We start from the raw sequence: 26649 nt of genomic DNA on the forward strand, positions 1-26649 counted from the left end.
AATCGATATTTAAACTATTTTTTTATAGTAAAAGTTAAGTTTCAGACTCTTCATTGATGAAATTAAAGAATTTTGGCATTAAATGCTACGATATTAGTCTTGAACACTAATTTTTAGAATTAAATTAGTTTCATTGAATAAAAAAAAAGTTTGAATTGATGATCAGTTCAGTTTGAATGATCAGTTTTACACTACCTAGTATAAAAAATTGAACGCCAGTAAACACTAGTCCAAAAATTCTGTTTTTCGACTATTTTCAGTGTCAAAAATTAACTCGTTAACCTCACAGATGACCAAATTTAAATCCTTTTGAACCATTTTAAAGTAAAAAATACAATAACCCAAGTAGACATTTTTGTCAATTTTGAATAATATCCGTCTAAGCAATTTTTTCAACTTATTTTTTGATGGGCTATCGATTGGTGAATTATTGACATTTCAAACTGGACCACCCTGTATACAGAGCGAATTTAACGTCACGATGAAGTAATTTGATAGTTAATGCAAATATGAATTTGACGCATTCTTATTGACGCTCCATGAGATCTACGTCGACGTGCTTATAGCCAATCAAATGTGGCACAAGCCGGCAACTCCACAGCCTATGTTTAATGTCTATGGATTTTTGCTCTCTTTTCAGTAATTTACAGAAGGTTTTAATAGTTTCTAATATCTAATCCAAAAAGTTTTTACTAATTTTTTAGATTTTTTCATTATTAAAGATGTATCTACCAGCACTATTATCCAAGTATTCTGAAATTACTCTTTAGAACATTTTCACATATTCCATTCACTCCTCATATATCAGAAAACAAACTTGGTATTTTTTTCACAAATGAAGCTAAAGAAAAATTAATATTTACTAAAACGTTATCAGAACAAATAATTGCAGATGTGAATGCCTGACAATAATTTCACATAAACGGTTGTTGGAATTGTATAAAACTCAAGTCAAGGCAGTATAAAACCTATTCAAATCTAATTAAGTTCAACTTTGACCTCATGTCGGTGGTATCGTTGTCATGTAACTTGTTATTGCATTTATTCCATTAAAAACCAGAGCGAACTACTATAAGGTGAACTGCAGAAGCATTTTTGATACAAAATAAGGTAGGTTTACTAGTTTTGTTTGTTTTAAACAGTAAGATTTTATTAATCCAACTATTTTCCATTTTAATAGTGACTTACAAAATGTCAAACACTCCCCAAGATATCGTGAACAAATTAAGGCAAGCATTTAACACGGGCAAAACCAAAAGTTATGAATTCAGACTATCTCAACTCAAAGGTACCAACTACAACCCCAATTTTCCGTTCAAAACTAATTAACATTCTCAAAACAGCCTTACAGCAATTCGTGAACGTGAATACAAATAAAATGGTCGACATTCTAAACGAACAAAACAAAAAACCCACTTTTGAGTCGTATCTTAGTGAAATAAGCGGTCTAAAAAATGACATTCAAGACGCTATAAACAGTTTGGAAGACTGGATGAAACCGGATAAACCCTCGAAGAGTTTGCCTTATATTATGGATCAGGTTAGGCGGATCATTTACTAAACGGTTATACCCCTAAAACAGTGAAAATGTCAGGTTTTAATTCATCCCGAACCTTACGGAGTGGTGCTAATAATAGGACCCTGGAACTACCCCTTTGATTTAACCCTTTCTCCCTTGGTGGGAGCAATTGCGGCTGGTAATTGTGCCCTTTTGAAACCGTCCGAAATTACCCCGTTATCCTCCAAATTTATGGAGGAGGAGTTGCCTAAATATCTAGATCCTAGTTGCTATTGTGTTTATAATGGAGGAGTACCAGAAACCACCGCTTTACTTGGTACGTATTTTAATTAGTTCTGAGTAGGTCATAGAATCTACTAGAAAGTAGAATTTAGAGTATGAAATATTTCAGAACAACGTTTTGACTATATTTTCTACCCTGGTAGTTCTGCAGTAGGAAAAATTGTGTACGTAGCGGCCGCTAAACATTTAACTCCAGTGACTTTGGAACTTGGTGGTAAGTTTCTTCGAATTTCAGTCCATTTTATTTAAATAAAGTAATTTTTTTCTTTTAGGAAAAAGTCCGGTGTATTTGGACGATTCGGCCGATGTGGAATGTGCAGCCAATCGGATCCTGTGGGGTAAATGCTTCAATTCTGGCCAAAGCTGTATTTCACCAGATTATCTGTTATGCAGCGATTTTATGAGGGATCGATTCATTAATGCTGCTAAACGAGTCCTGAAACACTGGTAAATATAGCATCAAAAAGACAGTAACAAAAAAAAACAATTTGGCAATTCTTGAATATGTATTTCTTTCTACACAACCAAAAATAACGTTATTTTCAAATTCAACTGTTTTTTTTAGTTTTTTGAACACCCTGTATATGTTCAATAGTGTTGGGGTTAACACGAGGTAAAAGAGCGGTACAGTCAAGACGATAAGTCTAGTCTAGAAAAAAAGTCTAGAAAAAAAATCTAGAAGAAAAAGAGCGAACCCTAACCAACCTAATCTAACCTAACTAACCAGACTAAACTAATCTAACCTGACCTAATTTAACCTAAGCCAATCTGATCTAACCTTAGCTAACCTAATCTAACTTTAACTAACCTAACTTAAGCTGACTTAGTCTAACCTATCCTAGATTAACTAAACCAACCTAACCTAAACTAATTAATTCAACAAACCTAACTAACTTAAGCGGCCTAGGTAACTTAAACCAGCTAACATCACTAACATTAATTAACTTCAGTCCCTGAAACCTCAAAAATGGTGGAAATAAGTTTCCAAAAAAAAAAAAAATAAAAAAAGTCGAATTTCTCAAATACGGTTAGAGTTACGGAAATTTTGCTAGATACTAAAAATGTTCAGAATGACTTTCTGCACTCAATGAACTAAATTTACACTCACTTAGAACCGAGTAAAGGCCGGCCCAACTCAAGGAGCGTTAGTTTAATTCAACTGATTCTTTATGTTTTTTGAACACTCTGTACAGAGGGTTCCAATAAGCCGTGCACGCGGCTGGTCCTCAGAAACTATACGTAGTATGGCTACAAGATTTTTTTTTTTATTATTAAATGTGGCCAAGAGAAAATACTGAAAATAAAATTTACAAATTACATAAAATTGAAAAATGTCCAAAAATTCTGATAATTTAAATGGATAGGTATAGTAAAAATCTCATAAAATTAGACCCTATTCTCTACCAAGACTTTTCCTATTTAACTTTTTTTTCTATCTCTTCAAATAAAGTGGTGGGAGTAGTCCAAAGTTTGCTTTGAAAACAAATGAAATATCTCGAAAACGGCTAATCGTAGAGACTTGGCGGCATTTTAAAGAGCATTTTCTGTCCTGTAGAGTGTCCCAAACCAATACTCCATTTAGTTTTCAGTCTTTTTGATAGAGTGCGTTTTTAGAAAAATTGCACTTTCATCATAGATATCTCGAAAAAATCAAATGCAATAGTATAGCTTCCTATTACTTATTCCATAAGCAATCAGATTATCTATCGTTGTGTGAAAACTGCAGTATCTCTTTTGTAACACTAGATATTATTGAAAAATCGTTAAGAATAGCCTTTTTACAGTTATAAACATTACATTATTAATCAAATTAGAATAGTATATGCTGCATAGGGTTTGGTTATAATGGCAATCATTACACACAATTCCGTTTTGATTCAGACAACGAAAAAAAAAATCATTTTTTTTTCACACAACGATAGGTAATCTGATTGCTTATGGAATAAGTAATAGGAAGCTATACCGTTGCATTTGATTTTTTTGAGATATCTAAGATAAAAGTGCAATTTTTGTAAAAACGCCCTTTATCGAAAAGACCAAAAACTAAATGAAACATTGTTTGGGGACACTCTACAGGACAGAAAATGCTCTTTAAAATGCCGCAAAAACGAAGTTTCTACGATTAGCCGTTTTCGAGATATTTCATTTCTTTCAAAGGAAACTTTGGACTACTCTCACCACTTTATTTGAAGAGATAGAAACAAACAAAACATTTTTCATTTTAGTGGTATAGGAAGCTCAAAATTACTTCCAGCATTTTCGCTTTTTACAGTCGCTAAAACTAAAAATGGCGGAGATACGAAATTTTGAACATTTTTAATCAGTTTCCAGAAAAAAGTAAAAAAAGTCGAATTTCTCAAAAACGGTTAGAGCTACGGAAATTTTGCAAGAGATCAAAAATGACCAGAATAACTTTCTGCATCCGGTGGACTCTAGGTACCGGGTAATCGCGGTCACAACTAGCATAACGTTAATTTCAAATTTAATTGTTTTTTGATTTAATAAAACTTTTTTTTTTAGGTACGCGAGTAAAGTAGCTGAAAGTCCAGATTTTGGCCGAATTATCAACGACAACCATTTTAAACGAATCACAAAATTACTAGAAGGTTAGAAAAATTTATGAACCTTGCTAAACTATAGCTAGGACCGAAATTATAGGTACCAAAATTGCGATCGGTGGTCGAACAGACTCAACTCAGCGTTTTATCGAGCCTACAATAGTGACAGACGTGAAGCCTGATGATGCCGTTATGCAGGAAGAAATCTTTGGTCCGGTGTTGCCGATAGTTACCGTGTCCACGCCCGAGGAAGCTATTGAATTTATTAATAAACGTGAAAAACCACTAGCAATTTACGTTTTTAGGTTGGTAATCAACGTTTTTTTTACAAAGTCCTGTACATGAAATTTTTAGTACTAGCAAACAAGAGCAAGACAAATTTATCAAGGGAACATCTAGCGGAGGTTTGTGCATAAATGACACTATGATTCAGTTTTCCTGCAACTCGCTTCCTTTCGGTGGAGTTGGCAACAGCGGAGTGGGAAACTACCACGGTCTGTACAGTTTCCAGACTTTTTCCCATCAAAAAGGTATTCAGGTTTTACACCACAAAAATTTCCATACTTTCACTTGTATAATTTCAGCACTACTAATTAGGAAACTCAATAGAGTAAATGAACTTACTCAAAGCTTGCGGTATCCTCCTTACACAAAAAACAAACTTAATATAGTTTTAACTTTGACGAAAAAACTGCCCACATTGCCAGGTCTGAGACTTTTAAAATGTCAATATTTTGTGATTTTATCCATTATTGTACTGGTAATTAGTTTGTTTTCAAAGTTGTAAGGGACAATAGCTGGATTCGAGACAACCAGTATATAACAAGGTGAACGTGAAACGTTGTCTAAATAAACATATAAAGTCAAGATAATTGTTTATCATTTATCTGTCAGGTGAAACAATATAAAACAACTTTTAGCAATAGCACTGTAAATAAACTTTAAAAACATGTTTATTAACTGACCTTCAAACTTATTTAACTTAAGTAAATAAATAAAAAAATAAAATAAGGAATAAAAAAGAAATTTAAATTTTAAAGATATATCACAGAGTGACTCACAGTGATAGAGATCGCATCAAAACTTGCTTTCTAAATTATTATTTTCGATCATGTGGTGTTGCTAGATCAGTCAAAAAAAATAGCAATTTTCGATTATAAAATGTAACACCTTGTTTCTAATTTAATTTTTGAATACCTAGCAGGACGCTAAGCAATTCTTCTTGATAGTTTTCCTATCTTTACACTTTAATAAAAATAATGGATTGTTTAGAGAAACACTATCACATGCTTGAAAAGCCCAGAGACTGAAGATGGAAAAACAAATATCTCGAAAACGGTTAAAGTTACGGAAATTTTGCAATAAACCAAAAATGTTCAGAATGCAGCTGCTAACTTCGAGGATTTAAAGAAACTGTCTACATTTTGTAGTCAAAAGACTCAACTGTATTACTTGAGTTAACCACAGAAATAATACTGTATTTTTAAAACACAATCAATTGGTAAGTTTTGTAAAATGTTGCAACTGAAAATGACCAGTAAATTTCAAGGACCCACAAAAAAACAGTTTTAATTCTAGACTTAATCTCTGGTTAACGGTATCCAAAACTATTTATTAATATCGACAACAATAACTGACTGAATCATAATAACCGAACTAGCAGTGCAATAAGTTGTTTCTCGTGAAAACCAAAAACAACAGTGACTTTTGATCAATTGTATAAATGGGAGGCCATCACGGATCATCGCACCATGGAGGCTCTCACCATTTTAGTACTCCTCACCACTTTGGACCGTCACACCATTATGGGTCTGGACATCATCGCAGTTTAGTGGGTGAGGTAATCCATGACATTTTGAGACCGGGACATAACCAATACGAAAATTACGGTCCACCACCTCCAGTCTATTACTATCCAAGTTGTGGACACAGGACGATGTTTCATGGTTGTCCCTATTGTCAAAATTGGAGATGGTTTTAACTTATTATAAACTTGTTTTGCGTGTTGTCTGATATTTTTATAGAATACAGTATGTAAGTAATAATAATAATATTTATTTTATTTAGCCAAAGCTACATACATAAAACCATCACCTACAAAAGTCCCAATTCTTAATATTACAATTAAAAAACAGTAATTACAGTTAAATTATACAACCTTCTAAATAGTAGCAAACCAGCCAAATTGCGATATTTGTTAGCATAAAGTCGTTATTTTTTTCTTGTGTTGTAGTCATAAACATTGCTAAAGCTATGATTGCTTTATCGCAAACATACTTACTAAGCAATTTATACTTATACCAAGCAATTTTTTAACTTATAAATAAATACATAGACGTTACAGTAAATTTTCTGCTTCACTGATAATATATTTAAAACATTTAGCATAATACTAAAAAAAAGGGGAAGCTAAGGTAAGTAAGACTTAGGTTAAAGACGTAATATAAGCAGAAAAAAAATAGGAAAAATAATGCTAACTATTTTGGTGTCGCCATCTGTGTTGTTACTTTAAAACTATAACGTAAGCGAACTTTTTGATTACAGGGGTTCTCACTAATTTTATTATTACGATAGATCAATATCATTGTCCAATATTAAATGATATTACCATATACCGGCATTTACTTAGCAATTGTGATTAATAGCATATTTATTATTCAACGAGCATGTAATGACAGCTATTACTCACGAGGATGAAGTTTGCAACGCGAGCTGAAGGCGAGTGTCGTAAATCATTGAGTGAGTAATAGCCATTGCATGCGTGTAGAACACTATACTTTTTCTACGACTATGGTAAGTATCCACAAGGAAAGAAAATGACACACCGTGCCACACACAAATTAAATATCATCTGCTGTCAACCAAGTATGTTTTATCGTTTTGTATCTCCATGGGATCGAATTTGACATTTTTCAGGTTTACGGCAAAACTGTAACTGACGGCCAAATGTCATAACTATCAAAATTCCACTCATCAAACTATAAAATACGTTTGGTACTGTTTATACTGATTTGTAGTTTTACAGCTTTATGGGGCGGCTTTTGACGGTTGTCATATTTAAAAATACACTAAAATTAACTAAGAAACAGATCACCAAATTTTACAAATGCCGAAATGCACTGTTGAAGGTATAAAATGCATTCAACTAAAGTCAAACTGAATTGGTTACTTTTCAATTATGTTTCGTGGTTTTGTAACTCTATGGGATCGAATTTGACTGTTTCCAGGCTTACGACAAACCTGTAACTGACGGCCAAATGTCATAACTATCAAAATTCCACTCATCAAACTATAAAATACGTTAGGTACTGTTTATACTGATTTTACTGGGTTTTAAGACTGATTTGTAGTTTTACAGCTTTATGGGGCGGATTTTGACGCTTGTCATATTTGAAAATACACTAAAATTAACTAAGAAACAGACAACCAAATTTTACAAATGCCAGAAATGCACTGTTGAAGGTATAAAATGCATTCAACTAAAGTCAAACTGATTTGGTTACTTTTCAAGTATGTTTCGTGGTTTTGTAACTCTATGGGATCGAATTTGACATTTCCCAGGCTTACGACAAAACTGTAACTGACGGCCAAATGTCATAACTATCAAAATTCCACTCACCAAACTATAAAATACGTTTGGTACTGTTTATACTGATTTTACTGGGATTTAAGACTGATTTGTAGTTTTACAGCTTTATGGGGCGGATTTTGACGGTTGTCATATTTAAAAATACACTAAAATTAACTAAGAAACAGACAACCAAATTTTACAAATGCCAGAAATGCACTGTTGAAGGTATAAAATGCATTCAACTAAAGTTAAACTGATTTGGTTACTTTTCAAGTATGTTTCGTGGTTTTGTAACTCTATGGGATCGAATTTGACAGTATCTAGGTTTACGTCAAAACTGTAATTGACGGCCAAATGTCATAACTATCAAAATTCCACTCATCAAACTATAAAATACGTTTGGTACTGTTTATACTGATTTTAATGGGTTTTAAGACTGATTTGTAGTTTTACAGGTTTATGGTGCGGATTTTGACGGTTGTCATATTTAAAAATACACTACAATTAACTAAGAAACAGACAACCAAATTTTACAAATGCCAGAAATGCACTGTTGAAGGTATAAAATGCATTCAACTAAAGTCAAACTGATTTGGTTACTTTTCAAGTATGTTTCGTGGTTTTGTAACTTTATGGGATCGAATTTGACAGTTTCCAGGTTTCGAACAGAACATGCAGAACACATGTTCTGCATGGTTGAGAACATAGTTTGAGATAGAGAGGACTTGCCGTTTTCTGTAACTATGTTGTCTGTCAAATATGTGAGGTTACATGTTTTCCAAACTCCACATGTGCAACATTTGCGTAAATCGCAGCCCTGTTGACAGTTTGTGTTTGGTCAAGAAACAGCTGCAAACTGAAAACTGCTTTTTTTGGATCTTTTTGCCTAGGGTCAAGTATCAAATAATAATTAAAGATCATTTTAGAAATAGTATTTTATTTAAATTAAAGGATTAGTGCCTACATATCCATTTACCACTTCCATCCTTCGCAAGCATAACAACCAGGAGTACAGCTATAATGCTGGCAGGGTGGGAGACCGTGAGGGGGTAACTGATGCTCGGTACTCCTAAATTGAACATAAAATAAAAATTTTATTAAAACAAATTCCGAAACTTACCATTTCCAATCTCTACAATGCAAACAACCGGGAGTGAAGGCGTAATGGTGACAGGGGGGGTAACCGTAAGGAGGGGGGTCACGCACCTGGTACGAAACCTCCACGGTTGCGGTCACTGACGATTGGGATGATTCATATCTTGCTGGGGGTTGTTCTGGTTGGTAAGTTGGCTGTGTTGGTTGGTAAGTGGGTGGTTGCTGTTGGTAGCTCTGCTGTGATGTTTGGATTTGTTGATAAGAAGGTGGTTGTTGTTGGTAGCTTTGTTGAACTGGTTGGTAATTTGGTTGTGTTGGTGGTTGGTAAGAAGGTGGATATTGTTGATAGCTTTGCTGTTGTGTTTGCTGATAGGTGGGTTGTGTTGGTTGGTAGGTTGAATGTGGTGGTTGGTAAGTTGGAGCTGGTGCTGATGGAGTTTCCACTTGATGGTACACTGAAACTGCCACAGCTGGTGCTGGTGCTTGATAGGTTGTCTGCGGGGGTTGGTAGGGTGGGGGTGGGGCTTGTGTGTTTTCTACTCTTTGATATACTACAGTAGATTGCTGGTAAGTTGGTTGAGGCGGTTGATAGGTTGGAGGTGGGGGTTCCACTGTTTGGTACACCGTAACCACTGGAGGAGGAGGAGGCGTAGACGCATGTTCGTGATAGTGGTGCACTTCCGTTCTCTGCTTTTTATCGTTTAGAAGGGATTTAGCAACTCCACTTGCTATACTTGCAGTCAATCCTGCTGCTATACCACCCGCAATACCTCCTAAATTTACATTACATTAATTTGAGACCTTGATCAAAATAATAAGGTTAATTACTTAAAGTAATCGACCTTTAACCTTTACCCATAAGTAATTAGACCACATGAAAAACTTACCCAAAATAGATTTTCCTTCATGGTGGTGATGATGTGGATGATGATGATGAAACGGTGGCGGAGGCGGCATTTTAGCTTTTTTTAATTCACTGGCACAATTACAGTTCGCAAAAATGTGTAGACAATTTTGCAAAAACAATATTCATCTGCTTATATCAGTTGTCTTACCGTCAATTTTATCTCGTTATCTTTTACCGAGAGAAGTGGTTTATAATGAAAAACATGGCGTCATCATAAAATTAATTTATCACAAATTTTTTGGCAAATTTTTCAGTATTATCTAGTGACCAGAATAATAGTTTCTGGAAAAAAAAACATAACTAAATAAATAAGAGACCATAAATCATAACTAATGGTTAGTTTTATAGATTCTAATCAAACTGATATGATGATGAAAACCGCGCCAGAGTGATACACGTTAAAAAATTTCGATGATACCATTTTAAATATTTTATCTTAATCTAGAACAAATCTCTACCTAATTGAAGTTGCTTGAACACAATGACGACATTTTCTAAAATTAATGTAAAGTCAGATAGATACACAATATTAGAAGGAAATTTGAAACTCGTTGTTTGAAGTATATGTTTCACCTATACGTTATGAATACATATACCTTGGAAACGGTGTAGGTTATAGTGTTCATAAGAACCTGAAGCCATTATAAGCGGGCGTCATCATAACGCCCGCTTATAACGCCCTGAAACCGTTTTTAATATTAGCAATGGCATTTTTAAACTTCCATACCATAAAAACTTTGTAGGATGCTCTTGACTTTCTAGGTATGAATGAATGTAGTTTGATGGGCTCCCTACGGAGAAGACACTTAGGCCGCTAGCCGGGCCCATTGTGACCCATCACAAGCTAGTACCCCTCCAATTCGGTGGCCCTGACAAAGCTGCAGAGCCTCCTTGGCCGGGTACCTTGAATATCTAAGGGGTTGATCACACTCTTACCCCAAAGCTCTTTTCTGATCGTCGCAAGTGCCGGGCACTGTGTGAGAACATGTGTCGGAGTTTCCTCGTCTTCCTGACACAAGCGACATATCGGATCCTGTGATAGACCCAGAATGTGCATGTGTCTTCTCATCTGACAGTGACCCGTGAGAAGTCCTGTCACACATCTGAGGTCCTTTCTGGATAATTCCATCAGTGACTTCGACTTGTTCTTTGAAAAGAAGCCCATGAGACATCGCGACTGCCGCATGCCTCCGGCCTCCTCCCAAGCAATATCGGATCTTTGCCAGAAGATACGGTCCACAATGGCGGATCCGACCACACCGGCAAGTGCTACAATAGGTTCGGGCCCTACGGGGCTCTCTTTGGAGCCACATAGGGCCAACCTGTCCGCCTCCTCGTTTCCCCTAACACCGGAGTGCCCCGGGACCCAAGTTAGGCGTACCTTGGCCATCCGCGCGAGCGACAAGAGTGTTTTCTTACACTCCAGCACCAGCGCAGACGTCGTTGAATCAGCTTTTAAGGCAGCCATTGCTGCCTTGCTGTCCGTACAGATAAATATATCCTTCCGGTATAGCGGTGAGTTTAAAATAAACTCCCCGCATCGGATGATCGCAAAGATCTCGGCCTGGAAGATGGTACAGTGGCAGCCTAGAGGGAAGCTAAGCCTCGTCCCCGAAGTTGCACCATACACACCTGCCCCTGCCCCCGTCACGGTTTTGGATCCATCTGTAAACCAGACGTCTCCATGCGACGGGAGGATAGAGTTTTGAGAGAAATTCCAGTCCTCCCTCTCGGGTACTACAAACTTTAGAGGTCCGCTTGACAGAAGCGTCGGAGGCACCCGATCCTGCTTCATCAACAGTTCCAGGCACTCCCTCAACGCCTCCCCCCAGCCCCCGAGATGACCCCACGGTTCAGCTGAGTCTGTAATCAGCATATTGAGACCTGCCAGTCTGTGGGCTGCACTGGCGGCTTCTTTTTGTATAAACAGGTGCAGCGGCTCGAGCCCACATAGCCGCTCCAGTGCCCTTGTTGGGGCAGTTTTCATTGCACCTGTAATACAGACACAGACAAGTCTTTGAACCCTGTCCAACAAGGCTCGTGACTTGGCCGTATTCATAGCTCCGGACCTTTCTAGGTATTAAACTTTCGTTAGATTTTGCTTCTTTTATATTTTCTAAAATTTCGTCTAGCTTTTGCCATTTTGACCGACTGACAAGACTATCAAAGTCACATCATTCAGGTAAAATAAACAGTAAACAACATACCGGTAAAAGTTACCTTACTTTTCAATGCCAGAAACAGTAAATAATTGCTGAATTAGGTAAAACATAAAACATGTCCATCAGGCCTAAATCCATTATGTTCCCTCTAACGCCCTTGGTGCATAAATAGCTATAATACTGCCTAACTCAGCCAGTCGACTTTTTACCTAGAAAGATTAATGATATTTTGACAGGTTATTTGGAGGTTTTCTAGACAGGTTATTTGGAAGATATTTATGCTAAAATTTTGACCTAAAGGACCTTGTGCTTTTCAGGTTTCAAAGTTGAAGGGTGCAAAAAGCAGTTTACTCACGAGTTGAACTGAACGAGTTTGAACTTTTTTACCATCACTGGTATTAACGTTATTTAGTTAGTCATATCTGATAAAAAGTAACAGATACGTTCTACATACCTTACATCTACCTAATACACCATATCTGTATCGACCGTTATAATTTCTCTTATTTACCTTAAATAAGATTATATTAATGCAGCGTTGCCAAACGTTAAAAATTACAATAGTTTGAGTGCAGTTAACGTGTATTTAATGAGTTACTGGACATTTAGATTACTGGGAAATGTTCAAATTTGTGACACAGAATGTAATAACACACAATAAAATATACCAAACATATTCTAACTTTTAAAAAATATAGGTATAACTTTTTAAATTACCTACTCTTATGACAGATATGATAGATAACAAAAAGGAAAAGTATAGTAGTAATAGGTTTTCATGGTATAAATAATGAGAAGCATAGTGTTCGTGGTTTTCATATTACTTTGTCAATTATTCGGTCAAACAACGTGCGATTGTTCGCCGGATATAAGACTAACATGTCAACAACAAGAAACGTGCGGCGAATGTATGCTGGTACATCCATGTTGCAATTGGTGTTACGACAACCGGGTAATTCAATTATGATATAACTATAAGATTTTTGTACCTATACCAATTTGTTCAAACTTGATTCAAATCATGATTATTAATAGTAATGGGTCTATAAACAATAAACAATTTTTTGAGCATAAGTAATTTTAATGATGCATAGATTGCGATTAATGATAAAATGATAATTTCTGTTTGATTAACGATAAAACGAAAATTTCGATTAAATTTTAATTCAGCAGTAATAGCAAATTTAGACTAACATGTCAAAATGTATTAAAATATGTAAAATTATTAAGTAATTTAATTCATTAAATCAATGTTAAAATATGTAATAGGAAAAATAGTATATCTACAAAAATACAAAATTATTCCAAAAAATGTCTTGCTTTCTGTGTCAACTGGGTCAGAACTCATCTTGAGCCAATATGTAACAACTAATTAACAGAAAACATGGAAAAAAACTTGGTTAGGTTTTTAACGAACATTGGTACTTGCTCAGAATCATTTGAATGGTTCAGTACGGTAGATTTTATCTTTGACACTGTTGACAGATGTTGGGAAGCTAATGATTCCTTTCTGTTACAAATAGTTTTCCGAATCAACACGTTGCGACACCAAAGAGTCACTTAACAAGTGGAATTGCACTAATATCGAACTCAACCAAAACTCTGCCCATAATGTTGTTTACCCTGTCGCTGACTTTAAAAATATTCACGATGCGAACGATGCCACGACCGCAATCCAGATGAAACCACAAAAATTCAAAGTGGTTCTAAGACCAGGTATTCAGCAGTTTTGGTTTTAGTTTTCCGATTAATTTTTATTTTTCAGGCCAGTCGGTTAACATAAGTTTCACCTACCAGGCGGCTAAAAACTACCCTTTGGATTTGTATTACTTGGGCGACCTCAGTCACTCTATGCGTTTCCATTTAGACACTTTGAAGAATTTAGGCGGCAAACTCAGTATAGCTATATTACCTTAAATCACATTTTATAGATAACCAACCATTTTTTTTAGGTAAGGACCTAGAAATGTTAACCAAACATTACAAACTGGCTTTTGGATCTTTTTTGGATAAACCTGGAATGCCCTTCATTCTAACAGATAAAGAACACTTTGCTAATCCGTGTAGGAACAGCGATAATAAAGCTTGTGGTAAAACTTACCTTTTCAGACATAGCTTAAATTTTACTAGTGACACGAGCGCATTTTTCGAAAAGGTATACAAAGTTTCTGGTCGTTGGTTGAGTTAACTTGGATATGGTATAGTTTAGGTGAAAACAAGTGAAATATCGGCCAACATAGACGATTTGGATGGGGCGCTGGAAGCGATTCACCAAGTCTTGGTTTGTCGCCATTTTGGTTGGTCTGAAAATTCAAGAAAAATTATTGTTCTGTCCACGGATAGTTATTTACACACGGCAGGAGATGGTTTATTAGTGGGCGCGACCAAAGTCAATGATGATGTGTGTTTAATGGATGCTGATGGGAATCATAAAGACCCTTTGAAGTATGATTATCCGTCGGTAGACCAAATTCGAAAACTTTTGAGACAGTACAAGGTTAGTTACTTTTTTTAACGTTTCCCCCGCCAGCGCTAAGTTCCTGCCAAGGTGCTGCCGCCATTCTGGTGTACAGCTGAAGAAAATTTGCTTTCTTAAAATTCTAATTAGTACAATCGACATGATCGTTTAAGTTAACTGGTAATTTTTCATGTTTTACATGTGCGGGACCGATATCAACCTGCAAGGAAGGATGATGGCGGTCCTCACCCATCATGGGACATTCGTCCCTATCAACGTTACAGTTGAAATTACAAAACACCAAATCTAGACATCTATGGTATGAATTTGTGACAAAGTTGAACTGTCCCAAAGACAGCACATTCATAAACCCGCAAGCCAACTCACATTTTCGATCACCTCGACCATGAACAAAGTTTGGTATATTAAAATCTCCTAAAACTACAATATTACTATTCAAAATATCACAATTTTCGATAAGCTCAAACACCCGCTCATAGTCTTTGACAGAGCACGATGGAGACATATAAAGAAGTATCACAATAAAAGGAACATTTCTAAAATAAACTCGACTAGCTACTATATTTACTTCCCTGGATAAATCTTCTGTATTTAAGGAAAACCGTGAAGATCCCATAGATCTGCTAACTGCGATGACCACACCCTAATACACTAGAGTAATATACCGTGAGTTTTGTTCAAAAAAGGTGGCCGAAAATAGTTATTTGTATACCTAGGCCGTGAAATGGTATTTTTTCGGCCGAAAGAAAGTTTGGCGTCCGAGGCCGTCTTACGGCCGAGGACAACAATCTTGAGGACGAAAAAATTATTTCACGGCCGAGGTGTACACAAAATGTTTTGTTCAAACGATATTTATTTAGAAATTCTTAATTTTTGATGAATAAAATGAGAAGGGTCTAGCAATCACGGTGACGTTTATCGTTAATTTTGCTGGTTATGCATTGTTGATGTGACGTTAAATAATAGACTGACTCTTGTCAGAAATATTTTCCATTTTTTCATTTACGCAAAAATGAAATTGGGAGACGAAGATTGCTGTACTGATATGGATGGGTGTACTGCTGTAATTGGTGCACACAGTAGTCACATAGAGAAATCGTAACCAGCAAGCAATAATAAGCGTAGACGGTGACATAGTGATTGTTAATTTACTTTTTCCCTGTATTTTTTTTCGCACGTAGGGCCGTAAAAGTGCATTTTACGGCCGCTAAACTGTACGTGAAGTGAGTACTTCAAGTCCGTTTGAACAAAAAAAATATTGGTCGAAAAATCGGAGTGCGCATGCGCCGCGAAAATGTTGTTGCATCTTTACAATTTTCCTGACATGTAATATGGACAATCACGTCACAGCATTAATAGATTTTTTTATTAATTAATTCTTGTCTGTAGTTTTTTAAGTTTTGTAATATAAAGTATGATTTATACTAAACTATTGTTACGATTTTCCCGTGGGTTCACACAAAGTCAATTTAACTCGACAATTAATAAATTTATTCACACTTCAAAACACTCCGTACAATAATTAATTCAGCTACTAAAAACACTACTGCAATTCCACAATTATTCCGCTATTTAAACTTTACCGCATTCCCAAATTCACTACTACACTACTACGCCGTCGTCGACACCGCTTCTTTTATATTCGGAAACCACGTTCTAGAATGACCGCAAAACGCTTCGCGATTTGCCTCGAATATCAAAGATGCTTCCAGGTGTCGCTTCCTAACTGTGGCCTACTTTAACACGCGCCCGGCCAGATATTGCGGCGCATCGGTGTCATCGAGTATCGAGCATAGCAGGCCCAAACCGTAACACTATTGTTAAAAATATTAATCCTGTAACCTTTAAGTTAGAATTGAACCACAATATTGTAGGAAAATAGGGAATAAACGTAACTATTGGCAACACCGATATTGGCACACGACACGATGTTATAGAGCACATCGCGGCCGCGTTCGTTTTCAAGCTCCATGGAGCAAGCAGAGCGTTTTTGAGGTCACAATGACGTTTGACAGTTGGACAAATTATGCTTGTGTAGCCCGCATGTCAGAAATGGCGTTTTTTTGTCCGCTGCCTGGACTATTCGGCAGAAATGGCGCTGGGTGGGGCATGTGGCACGACAAGACAATGACAGATGGACAAGACGTATAGTACAGTGGCGTCTAAGGCAGCATAAAAAAGTGCTGGTCGTCCACAGAAACGATAGATCGGCGATATAAAAGAAATAGCGGGAAGAAAATGGCAACGAACCGATCCGAATGGTTGCTGAAAAAAGAAGAAGAAAAGATTCGCAACACCGATGAAAAATATTGTTTTGACATATTACTTTTATAACCTTATTTTGTAAAATTGGCATTTCATTGGTGGGCACGTAGCACGATGCACAACACACTAGAATCAAACTTATAGTGCGCATGCGCAGTATCGATAATTCAATCAATCTCCAAATTCACAGCCTACTAGAGGCCACCTTTTTAAACAACGGCCCATATAGGATATTGTCTATAAAGTATTTGGCCACACCTCCCCCTCTGGAATGATGTCTATCATGTCTATACACTATATAATTATCGCAAAACAGCTCTGAATCACTCACTTGGTCCATCAGCCAAGTTTCCGTCAAACACACTATTTCATATTCACACATGGTAGATTCTTTGTAGAAGGCTTCAATCTTTGATAGTAAATATAGATTCAGTGAGACTGACTTTTCGGTAATTTGTTGAGTCTGAAAGACTTTGGGAGCCTATTCATATTACTGAAAAACCTCATCAAAAGTCTTAAGAAACTCTTTGTTTTTAACAAAGTCGAATCTGCGTATGCCGACATTATTTGATCAGGATGAGGTATCATACAGATCATCCTTGTTATGTAGTAGTGCTATTACTACAAATGATTTCATGTGATTATCGACTGTAGGTAGCTCTTTTACTGTTATTTGGAGTTTCAAATCCGAGTTTGCATTTAATGTAGCTTAAGATGGTTTGCTCTGTGGCCACTCTAGCTATTCTATATATCTGAATCCAGGTCCTTCGATCGGCACCTACAAAATCTTTACATTACGGTTGTATAGGTGTTTACCGGTACCCATTCCTTTAGGACTGTTTTGGCGTAAATTGTTTTGTTGATTTTGCCACTGGGTTCTGCCTTGATCGACTAGATTGTTTTGATTTTCGGTTGTGCTTATATTTTGGTTTTTAGTATCAGTATTGGGAATGCTGGTCTATGCACTTCCCGATTTAAGTCGCATTAGTCAATTTTCTCAAGCAGCAATATATTGTTTTCCTTCAAGATCTGGTTATTCTCAGTGGTTTCATCTACTAGGCACTTAAGATAACCAATTTCTATGTAGCAAATATCTGCATCGGCTATTGATAAGGTATTATCGGTCTGGGTTTCCTGCATAAGGTGCTGTCAAAATATCAGTCAAAAAAGGTCCTGTGCATGGTGTGGTCAAAATATCAGTTAAAATCGGTTTAGGGCGTAAACGCACCGAGCGACCAGTCGCAACAACCAGGCCGCTGCTACTATAAATATCATTATTGGTCGCAGTCGGTAATACATGTTGCAACATTTGCTATAATGATATTTATGGTCGCAATGACAGGGCTCTTGCGACTTGGTCGCTCAGTGCGTATACGCTCTTAATCTTACAATCAAAACTTTTTAAATTTCAGACAAATTTAATAGTGGCAGTGACAGAAGACAAACGAAAATCCTACGATCGAATGGAAGAGCAATTACTGAAACAAGAATCTTTTATTGGAGTTTTAAGTGCAAACTCTACTAACATACTGGATTTAGTTTCACGGGGTTACTACGACTTTATCCGGTACTACCTAGTCTCTAACATAATACTTAAAACAGAACTAATCTAATGGTACAGACAGGTGGAGTTTGCAGCGAATGGCACCACACAATATGCACCAGAACTTCAGCTAGAATTTTTCTCAAAATGTGATGCTGCTAGAGATTATGAAAAAGCATCTGGATGTAGCAACGTGGCAGAAGGAGTACCGATTGATTTTAAGTTGCAACTCACTTTAAACAATCCAGCTATGAGAACCTCAGTATGTTGGATGGGTAGAATAGTCTATAATATTTAAAAAAACGGTTGCTTTTAATTGCAGGATTCGATCTTCATCAAAGAAAAGAGTATTAACGATCTTATTGACGTGGAAATCGAATATGTAGGTGGAATTTGTAAATGCATCAATAACAAAGATATGGTGTCATTAAAGTGTGAGCATGGCTACCAGGATTGCGGCAAATGTCATTGTAAAAATGGATGGTAAGTATACAGGACTTCCAAATGTTCCGGAACGGTCTACCTTTTTCCACAAGGTGAAAGCTGCAAAATGTTACTTTAAAACTAATAAACCCATATTTGGTTAAACCGAAATCAAATATGTTTCAGAATTCTACTTCTTGATCAATCTGTTATATACAGACTGTTTAAAAATGGAATGGATGATCATTGAAAATAAGCCCACTTTTATTAATAAGAATTCAAAAATAAAAAAAACTGTCAATTAACTGAGTCTGGACATTTTAAAGAAAAAAATTGCCTACCCCACAATATCTCCTCAAAACAAAAATTATTCTCATTTTCCCTAGTTAATTTAGAAAATCAGCTCTCTTTACTTTTTCTACTACGATGCACACATTTCTTAAACACCCTGTATATAGTTTGGAGTCATACAATAATTTCTAAATGGGTATTAGCTTCAGTTAGTATATTATTATATAAGTATATAGTATATTCTATACCTACGACAAATTTGTTCTAGGGAAGGAGATACTTGTTCTGTGTCATGCGACGATAATTCCGAGACATGCCGAATGAATCGAGAATCCCGATCTTGCTCTGGAGTGTGAGTACAAGGTGTTAATAATCCATGAAAATTAGATAAAAATTGTAAATTTTAGAGGAGAATGCGTGTGCGGGAAATGCCTCTGCGAACATCCTTACGAGGGACAATATTGCGAATACGAATGTCCAACAGTTAACAATAAAAAATGTGCAGGAAATGGTGTATGTAATAAAGGAATTTGCACATGTAATCAAGGATTTACGGGTGAAGACTGTGCTTGTATAGATAGTACCGATGAGTGTCAGATTCAAGTTTATGGTAAGTCATTTTATTGTTATACACGAGTTTAGGAATAAAAAACTGAGTGGATATGCTGTAAGGCAAGATATTTGGATTACACGTTAAAGTTACTAAAAAAATACTAAATACAAGAGGAGTTTCAAATTGACATATTTTCAAAACCACCCTGTTGCTCAAAACGAAAGGCAGCTGTAAATAGGACAGCACCATTGTTCGTTTTACAAAAGTCGATCGCAGATTTAAGTTTACCATCGAATTTGAGACACCCTGAACATTAATATTATATTAATAGTTAATTGGCAACCGCTGAAATTATGAAATTAAAATTTAGGTGATAAATTATGTAGTGGAAAAGGTACATGCGTGTGCAATCAATGCGAGTGTATCAAAGACTTCAGTGGAAAATATTGCGAATGGCGCAACGCTACCCTAAACGATATGTGCAACATGTTGGATCCCTACGTACAACAATTTTTAAACTCGAGTCAATCGAAAATAACTATAAATAATATTACTGCTATAGTTAGGAAAGATGAAGGACCAATTGAACTGGGAAAATGCGGTAAGAGCGTTGGAAATTCTAACTGGACTATTTATCATGTTTTTACTCTTTTTTTTTTAGATGACTGTTCCATTTTTATGTTCGTAAACAACACTCAGAGATGTACAGCCCAATATTGTTACGGTGAAGACCTGGATAACGTTCATGTGACCACTAGAGTAAAATGCGTGTTTACGGCACAAGCCATGGGAATTGGATTAGCTTTAGGTAAACTGACAGTTTCCTGGGGCCTAATTCTTGAAAGCAAAGAACGGAATTCTCAAGAGAAGCGTTGATAGAATGTGACAGAAGAAGCTGACAATGGCGGGTTCCTGTCACATTCTACAGGTCTTTTAATAATGGGCCTATCCCACATATCATAAATTTTTGTTTTAGTGACTGGAATCGAAAGAATAGGATCAAAAAACTAATTTTTCATATTCTTGAAGAAAAAATTATGGTCGTAAATGTTCCTACATTAGTTTGAATTTGTCCATTAAATTTAAAAGATCTGTTTTGGCGCGCATGTGACGTACGTAATTCTGGGCGATTTTATTGGCTGTTGCACGCCATCTGTTTCACTTCTTGTCGCTGATTGGTTGATAGTGTAGTACGTCACCGGCGGCGGGCGTTTTAAACATGAGATTAATGTAGTTTTTATCATCATTTTTTTTTCTATTTAGACTTAATATTTTTGAAAACACAAAAATACGGGTATAATATTTTCAATCCGTCTTTGTAGTTATGAAATAAAAAAAAGTTGTGGGACAGGCCCATTCCCTTCTCTCGTTTCAAGAATACGCACTCTGGACACGCTTTCTAGTTTAAAACGTAACATTTCCTCTTTGCAGGTGTCTTTGCAGCCATCGTTTTAGGTGGATTACTAATAATCGTAATTCGCAAAATTCAGATATGGCGCGAGGAAAGAGCTGAACTTAACAAGTTTTACAAAGAACAAGAACGTTATAACCATAATCGCGAAGAAAATCCTTTATACGTTTCGCCAATTACTGAATTCAAAAATCCTGTTCACGCTAGTACATCTGACGCCAGAATGTAATGCTCTGTGGTAATGCATTGTTTTTGTTTAATACCTTATTTACTAGTTTTACGAACCTTAGTTTTAGTACATTTACTTAAACTTGATTATTGTACTGTCTGATTTTCAAAAGTTGACCATCACGTGAACAAAACTTGTGAGCTCAGACATTCCCGTTTCATAACTAATATTGAAGGTCAGTTGTTAAATAGTACTAGTACTACTGTGGTACTATGAATCAATCTCAGAACTACGTATGTGTTTTAAGTCATAAAAAAATGCCTTTATTACGTGATTGTCATGTTTTGAGAATCGAATTGTAATTCCACATTACACATACATCTGCCACCAGAATGTAATGTTCTGTGGTAATGCATTGTTTTTGTTTAATACTTTATTTACTAGTTTTACGAACCATAGTTTTAGGAATATATAGTTTTAGTACATTTACTTAAAGTTGATTATTGTACTGTCTGATTTTCAAAAAGTTGACCATCACGTGACCAAGAAAACTGGTGAGCTCAGACATTCCCTTTTCATAACTAATATTGAATGTCAGTTGTCAAATAGTACTAGTACTACTGTAGTACTATGAATCAATCTCAGAACTACGTATGTGTTTTAAGTCATAAAAAATAAATCGAAAAATGAATCGAATTGTAATTCCAAATTACACTTTACACAAAAATCGTGAAAAAAGTCCTTTACACTGTCCTAATCACCGAATTCAACATCAAACCTAATGCATTGTTTTTGTTTAATACAGTTTTTACTAGTTTTATGAGTTTTGAACCTTATTTTAAAAAATATTTAATTATTTATACATTTTTGCCTGATGTAAGTTGAGATAGATTTGTTAAAATTTTAGTGCAGTAATATAATTGAATGACTGACTGAAATTATTGTTCTAGTGTAATCTGTAATTCAGATTGCATGATAGAACAATATAGGTATTTATCTGATACGTAGAGTAGGAAACTGTATCATTTATTTTTGAAATGGGTAAAAGAAACAAATTGTTATTATGTAAGTTTAATATAGGCCCTCGAGCGCCCTTTTTACTTGCGCATATCCCAAAAATCATTGTATTTATGAAATAAAAGTAATCTACAGCATTTTACAAGAGATTATTTCATCCACAAGTTCACAAAACGCAGAGCTTTTTTAATGCTCAGATTTCTTGGAAAATGACGGTTTATAAAAACATTAATGAAATTATTAAGACACTGACACTTCTGAACACAAAGTTCTCCTTACTACTGATTTCCTATGAATAAATTTGAAATTTTCAGACTTTTATATTTTATAGCCTAGTGGTCTCAACTAAACCCTGCAATTTCTCCTTATCTCTATCTCCAAAACAACTAAAGCTACAATCCCCACAAAGGAAACTATTCCACAAATATACGACAGCACATTTTCGTAGTAGTGAGGGCACAAACTTTTAGGAGAGCACTGCCTAAAAATTAGCTTTATAGCCAAAAAAAATTAACACTAAAGTAGGTATACTTACAAGTTTTGTACCAACAAAACCACACCACCCGAAATTAACTTGTCTGTAAAGGTCACGATGCTGTACACTTGACCACCGCCATAACCGTTAGCTTTGACGAAATTGGCCGTGAGGCACAAACTGGCAACCATGGTCGACGAACCACTAATACCTTTACAAAAAAACACAGTTTTAACTTTAATTAAGACGGAAGTTTGTGGAAATACCTAGAAAAATGGCAATAGTGTACAACTCTGTATCGGAATTGGGGGAAACTCCAGACCCCAACCATACGGAAGCTGCCAATCCCACCGAACTGCCAATAAGGTAAGTCACCTAAAAATTTTTTTGGTGTTTAGATTAGTAGGAGACTCTGAAAACAGGGTGGAAAATTCCTAAAGGAAAATCCTTTTCCCAGGGATGTCATATTTTAAAAAAAACTTTTTTAAAACCTATTTTTTGAGGCCAATTTTTGACCACTTTGTATCATTATTTTGACGTTTTTCCGCTCACTTACAACCAACCTTGTTAATGTTGTTTGTTCTGAATCGCCAAAATCTGATGTCAAAATTGACATATTATGGGAACCATTTGTCAAATTATTGACACATACTTTCATTATTTTAAATTTTACTGTTTTTCAATGTTTTGACGTTAAAAATTGACTACTACTACTATTTGATCCTTTTTAGCGTTTCAAACTTGAAAATTGACTCCCATAACTGAAAACCGCAATCAAGTCAATTTTCAAAATATTTGATTTATTTCATAACGATTTCGGCTTATGAAATTATTGGCTTTTAAAAATTGACTTGAATGATGGCAAATAGTCCAATACTGACCTCAATTTTCATTGATTGGTCTTGAAAATTGACTAAAATGACGTTCAAGTAGTGTTCATAATATTTGACTATTTTTTAATGTTTTAACTTTTAAAATTAACTAGAGTCACTGCAAATATCCCAGTAAGTCAATTTTCATAAAGTTTGACTGTTTTTCAACATTTTAGGCATGAAAATTGACTGAAATGACTGCAAATAGTCCGGCACATCAATTTTTATGATATATGACAATTTTTTAACATTATGTACTCGAAAATAGACTAGAACAACTAAAAACTGCTGGCTAAGCTAATTTTCCTGAAGCTTGACTGATTTTCAACAGAGCATGAGCATTTTACCAATATACATTGACTGGAAATTGTTCAATTTTTATGATATTTGTTGACGACATTGACGTTTGGAGTCCTACAAATGTAGGTTTTACTTTAATAATTTAAATGTTCTTTATATTCAATTTTTACGAAGAAAACCCTATATTTTTCGAAAAGTAACCTCAATAAAATAAATATTTTTTAAATCAGAACAAGAGATCTTTCGATTAATCAAATAAAATACAAGGTGTTTCATTTAAATTAATTTAAACATGTGTTAACAATTTGACAGGTGATTGGCATATGTCAATTTTGACGACCCATATCTCTAACTATAATAAATACCTTGTCAGAACAGCAGCGCTCCCTATATTTCAACAACAATGAAGTCAATAACGAGGCAATATAGCACACCAAAGGAATAGTGGCTATGGTCTGTCGGATTTTCTCCTTTTCCACAATTTCAATTTCACCTCTTTCGTCCAAATACAGAGGGATGTAAATCAGATTGAGGATTGTAAACAACCTGGATGCCATGTAACTGAAATAACCCTATTTTTTGTAACTAACATCAAATTGTTCATGCTACTAACGCTAAAGCCACCAAATAAATTATCGACTGTCTAAGAAAGTGTTTTTCGTGGTTGTTGGAGTTTAAATGGTTGACGTCGTCAGCTTCTCTTATGACTTCGTATTCGTTCTCGAACGTTCCCAGCAAACCGCAGTAAAACAGTAATGAACACAAAAATCCAACAAAAACTATTATCATTGCAATTTCCTTAAAAAAAAAGTTTAGAGGTTCAAAATAATTTCCACTTAACCTTCACCTTGAATTTCAAAAAATCGTTAGGGCCTATACTACTGTTGTCATTACTGTGCAATACAACCAAAGTGATCAAATACACAGCAATACTGCAACACACACTCGCTGTGTACCTAAAATAAAATCACCCTGTATTTGACTTAAAAAGTCGTGAAGGAAAACAGACCTAATAGCGGTTAGATCTGAACTGTGACTGTGACTTCTAGAAATTTCTGGAATGAGCGACAAATGAGCAATTTGCACCACCGCCCAACCAACTTGGAACAACATTATGCTTAGAACATAGTAGGTTATCACTGAATTAGTCACTTCTTCCGGTTTAATAGAAAATAGTAGTGAGAACCCTACCGCCACTGCTATAGTACCTAAAAGAAAACCACTTATACAATCGTTTTTACAGTTAAATCTTTAAGAACCTCCAAAATGCCACGCTCTACGATCACCAGTATGGTCAATAGCCCATCCAGCTATAGGTGTGGCTACAGAATCAACAACTTGACCTATAAACAAATCAAATTAATAATAAATAACAAAATATGGTTAAAACTTATAGTACCAATCATTAATAAGGTTCCTGCAGTGCTGCTTGCTACATTAAGCACCACATGAAGATAGAACAAAGTGTAGGAGAACCACATCGCCGCACACAAATCGTTAAACACATGTCCAAGCCCGAAACTCAGCTTTTGAACCCAAGAACAAGTTGGAACGAAAGTGGGTTCCTCAATCTCCATCTTGGCTAAATCCAGTGGTAATGTCACGTGCAGGGCGCACATTAGTGTAAAATGTTTTTTTGGTGCACAATCAAACACGAAACGTTTTTTTAGGTCAGATGTGAACCAACCTAGCACTACTGCAACTGTAACCTAGAACGAGTAAGGTTTCCCCTTATAGAATGCCATTTATGTAGACAAGTATTAAGTTTCCATTTTTTTTTTTTATAAGAACGTATTGGATTTTGTTGTTTCTGATATTAATGCTTTTCGTTACTGAGAGATTCTTGTACGGCAATAGCGTAGTTGTTTAAATATTCATTTAATGGAAGTTTTTCAAGAATATTTTTTGTAAAGTATTTCCAGTCATTTTAATACCTGAGAAACTTAATTAGAACAAAAAAAAGACGTATTCCTGTAGGAATAATAGAGTTAGTAAACGTACTACAAACGTACCTCAGAAGCAAGTAATTAAATTACTTAAACAGTTTAACTACTAAAAAAAACTGTAAAACTGCAGCGCTACTTTTGTTTAATAATTTAAAAATTCATTACAATTATTGTTCTTTAAAAGTAATTCAATTTAAGTAGTTGAATTACTTCAAAGTTGGGTAGGTGTACCAGTAATTGACCATCTAAGCAAATTTTCACTCTACCATAGTAAGATAATTAGGTATTTCAAAGATTGTAAATTGTAATTTTTGGATTAACAAATATTATATCTATGCAAATATGTAGTTTTCCCAATAGTTGACTATGATGTGTCGATATTTGATTTACTAATAAATTCGATATTTTATTTATATTTTTTTATGAAACTTTTCTTAACATTTGTTAAATACTGGTTGCAGGTCAATTAATTACTGGTGAAGTGACCCAATAGTGTAAAACTACAGCTTTAAAAGTAATTCAACTTTCAGTAGTTGAATTACTTCAAAGTAATCCAATTACCTGGTTCTGCATATTATATGCACCTACTATTATATACATATAGGTACAAGGTAGACAAGACCATAAGTAATGGGACATAGAGCTTTAAGATCTAAAACTAGTATACCTTTTTTACATAGAAAGCATATTAGAATCATATTTTGAAAAAAAGTTTAAGTCTTTTTAGTAGCTGAAATGGTTGCAGAAAGCGCCCCCTGTCAGCTACTGCAAAATAGATGAAAGCATCTGTATTTACCGTCTGTCAAAACCA

General features: G+C 35.3%; 4 protein-coding genes across 4 annotated transcripts; 2 read left to right on the forward strand and 2 right to left on the reverse strand.

Moving 5' to 3' along the window:
* Positions 1 to 927: 927 nt before the first annotated feature.
* Positions 928 to 5231, forward strand: LOC145734322 (aldehyde dehydrogenase family 3 member B1-like). The gene is made up of 10 exons (XM_081987625.1): positions 928 to 1110; positions 1181 to 1288; positions 1344 to 1540; positions 1595 to 1835; positions 1911 to 2015; positions 2074 to 2248; positions 4322 to 4407; positions 4460 to 4664; positions 4714 to 4889; positions 4944 to 5231. Exons 2-10 carry the CDS (start codon positions 1192 to 1194, stop codon positions 5144 to 5146), a joined length of 1485 nt encoding a protein of 494 aa, XP_081843751.1. The 5' UTR covers positions 928 to 1110; positions 1181 to 1191; the 3' UTR covers positions 5147 to 5231.
* A 3616-nt stretch (positions 5232 to 8847) lies between these two features.
* LOC145734444 (uncharacterized) lies at positions 8848 to 10067 on the reverse strand. The gene is made up of 3 exons (XM_081987811.1): positions 9913 to 10067; positions 9051 to 9798; positions 8848 to 8999 (listed from the first exon to the last, which is right to left on the reverse strand). Exons 1-3 carry the CDS (start codon positions 9980 to 9982, stop codon positions 8903 to 8905), a joined length of 915 nt encoding a protein of 304 aa, XP_081843937.1. The 5' UTR covers positions 9983 to 10067; the 3' UTR covers positions 8848 to 8902.
* A 2771-nt stretch (positions 10068 to 12838) lies between these two features.
* On the forward strand, positions 12839 to 22382 carry LOC145734285 (integrin beta pat-3-like). The gene is made up of 13 exons (XM_081987568.1): positions 12839 to 13046; positions 13618 to 13810; positions 13860 to 13991; positions 14047 to 14249; positions 14304 to 14591; positions 18251 to 18405; positions 18460 to 18643; positions 18704 to 18864; positions 19364 to 19447; positions 19503 to 19705; positions 20019 to 20249; positions 20310 to 20456; positions 21080 to 22382. Exons 1-13 carry the CDS (start codon positions 12885 to 12887, stop codon positions 21286 to 21288), a joined length of 2352 nt encoding a protein of 783 aa, XP_081843694.1. The 5' UTR covers positions 12839 to 12884; the 3' UTR covers positions 21289 to 22382.
* Positions 22380 to 25617, reverse strand: LOC145734375 (major facilitator superfamily domain-containing protein 12-like). Its single transcript, XM_081987658.1, has 9 exons — positions 25292 to 25617; positions 25152 to 25235; positions 24902 to 25100; positions 24740 to 24848; positions 24506 to 24690; positions 24258 to 24453; positions 22987 to 23095; positions 22781 to 22931; positions 22380 to 22726 (listed from the first exon to the last, which is right to left on the reverse strand). Exons 1-9 carry the CDS (start codon positions 25509 to 25511, stop codon positions 22591 to 22593), a joined length of 1389 nt encoding a protein of 462 aa, XP_081843784.1. The 5' UTR covers positions 25512 to 25617; the 3' UTR covers positions 22380 to 22590.
* Between the last annotated feature and the right edge of the window lie 1032 nt (positions 25618 to 26649).

This window comes from Ips typographus, linkage group LG1, assembly GCF_016097725.1.
Source record: "Ips typographus isolate SLU linkage group LG1, UJ_Ityp_2.0, whole genome shotgun sequence".
In the NCBI taxonomy this organism is placed as follows: domain Eukaryota; kingdom Metazoa; phylum Arthropoda; class Insecta; order Coleoptera; family Curculionidae; genus Ips; species Ips typographus.

Coding starts and splice junctions, on each gene's coding strand:
- LOC145734375 (XM_081987658.1), bottom strand. CDS start 25,511: ATGTGCGCCCTGCACGTGACATTACCACTGGATTTAGCCAAGATGGAG. Junction 24,849..24,901: donor TCAGATCTAACCGCTATTAG/GTCTGTTTTCCT, acceptor ATTTTATTTTAG/GTACACAGCGAGTGTGTGTT. Junction 24,691..24,739: donor ACGATTTTTTGAAATTCAAG/GTGAAGGTTAAG, acceptor TTTTTTTTTAAG/GAAATTGCAATGATAATAGT.
- LOC145734444 (XM_081987811.1), bottom strand. CDS start 9,982: ATGCCGCCTCCGCCACCGTTTCATCATCATCATCCACATCATCACCAC. Junction 9,799..9,912: donor TGAAGGAAAATCTATTTTGG/GTAAGTTTTTCA, acceptor ATGTAAATTTAG/GAGGTATTGCGGGTGGTATA. Junction 9,000..9,050: donor CATTGTAGAGATTGGAAATG/GTAAGTTTCGGA, acceptor TGTTCAATTTAG/GAGTACCGAGCATCAGTTAC.
- LOC145734285 (XM_081987568.1), top strand. CDS start 12,885: ATGAGAAGCATAGTGTTCGTGGTTTTCATATTACTTTGTCAATTATTC. Junction 13,047..13,617: donor ATTGGTGTTACGACAACCGG/GTAATTCAATTA, acceptor TGTTACAAATAG/TTTTCCGAATCAACACGTTG. Junction 20,250..20,309: donor AATTGAACTGGGAAAATGCG/GTAAGAGCGTTG, acceptor TTTTTTTTTTAG/ATGACTGTTCCATTTTTATG.
- LOC145734322 (XM_081987625.1), top strand. CDS start 1,192: ATGTCAAACACTCCCCAAGATATCGTGAACAAATTAAGGCAAGCATTT. Junction 1,836..1,910: donor AGAAACCACCGCTTTACTTG/GTACGTATTTTA, acceptor GAAATATTTCAG/AACAACGTTTTGACTATATT. Junction 4,890..4,943: donor GACTTTTTCCCATCAAAAAG/GTATTCAGGTTT, acceptor GTATAATTTCAG/CACTACTAATTAGGAAACTC.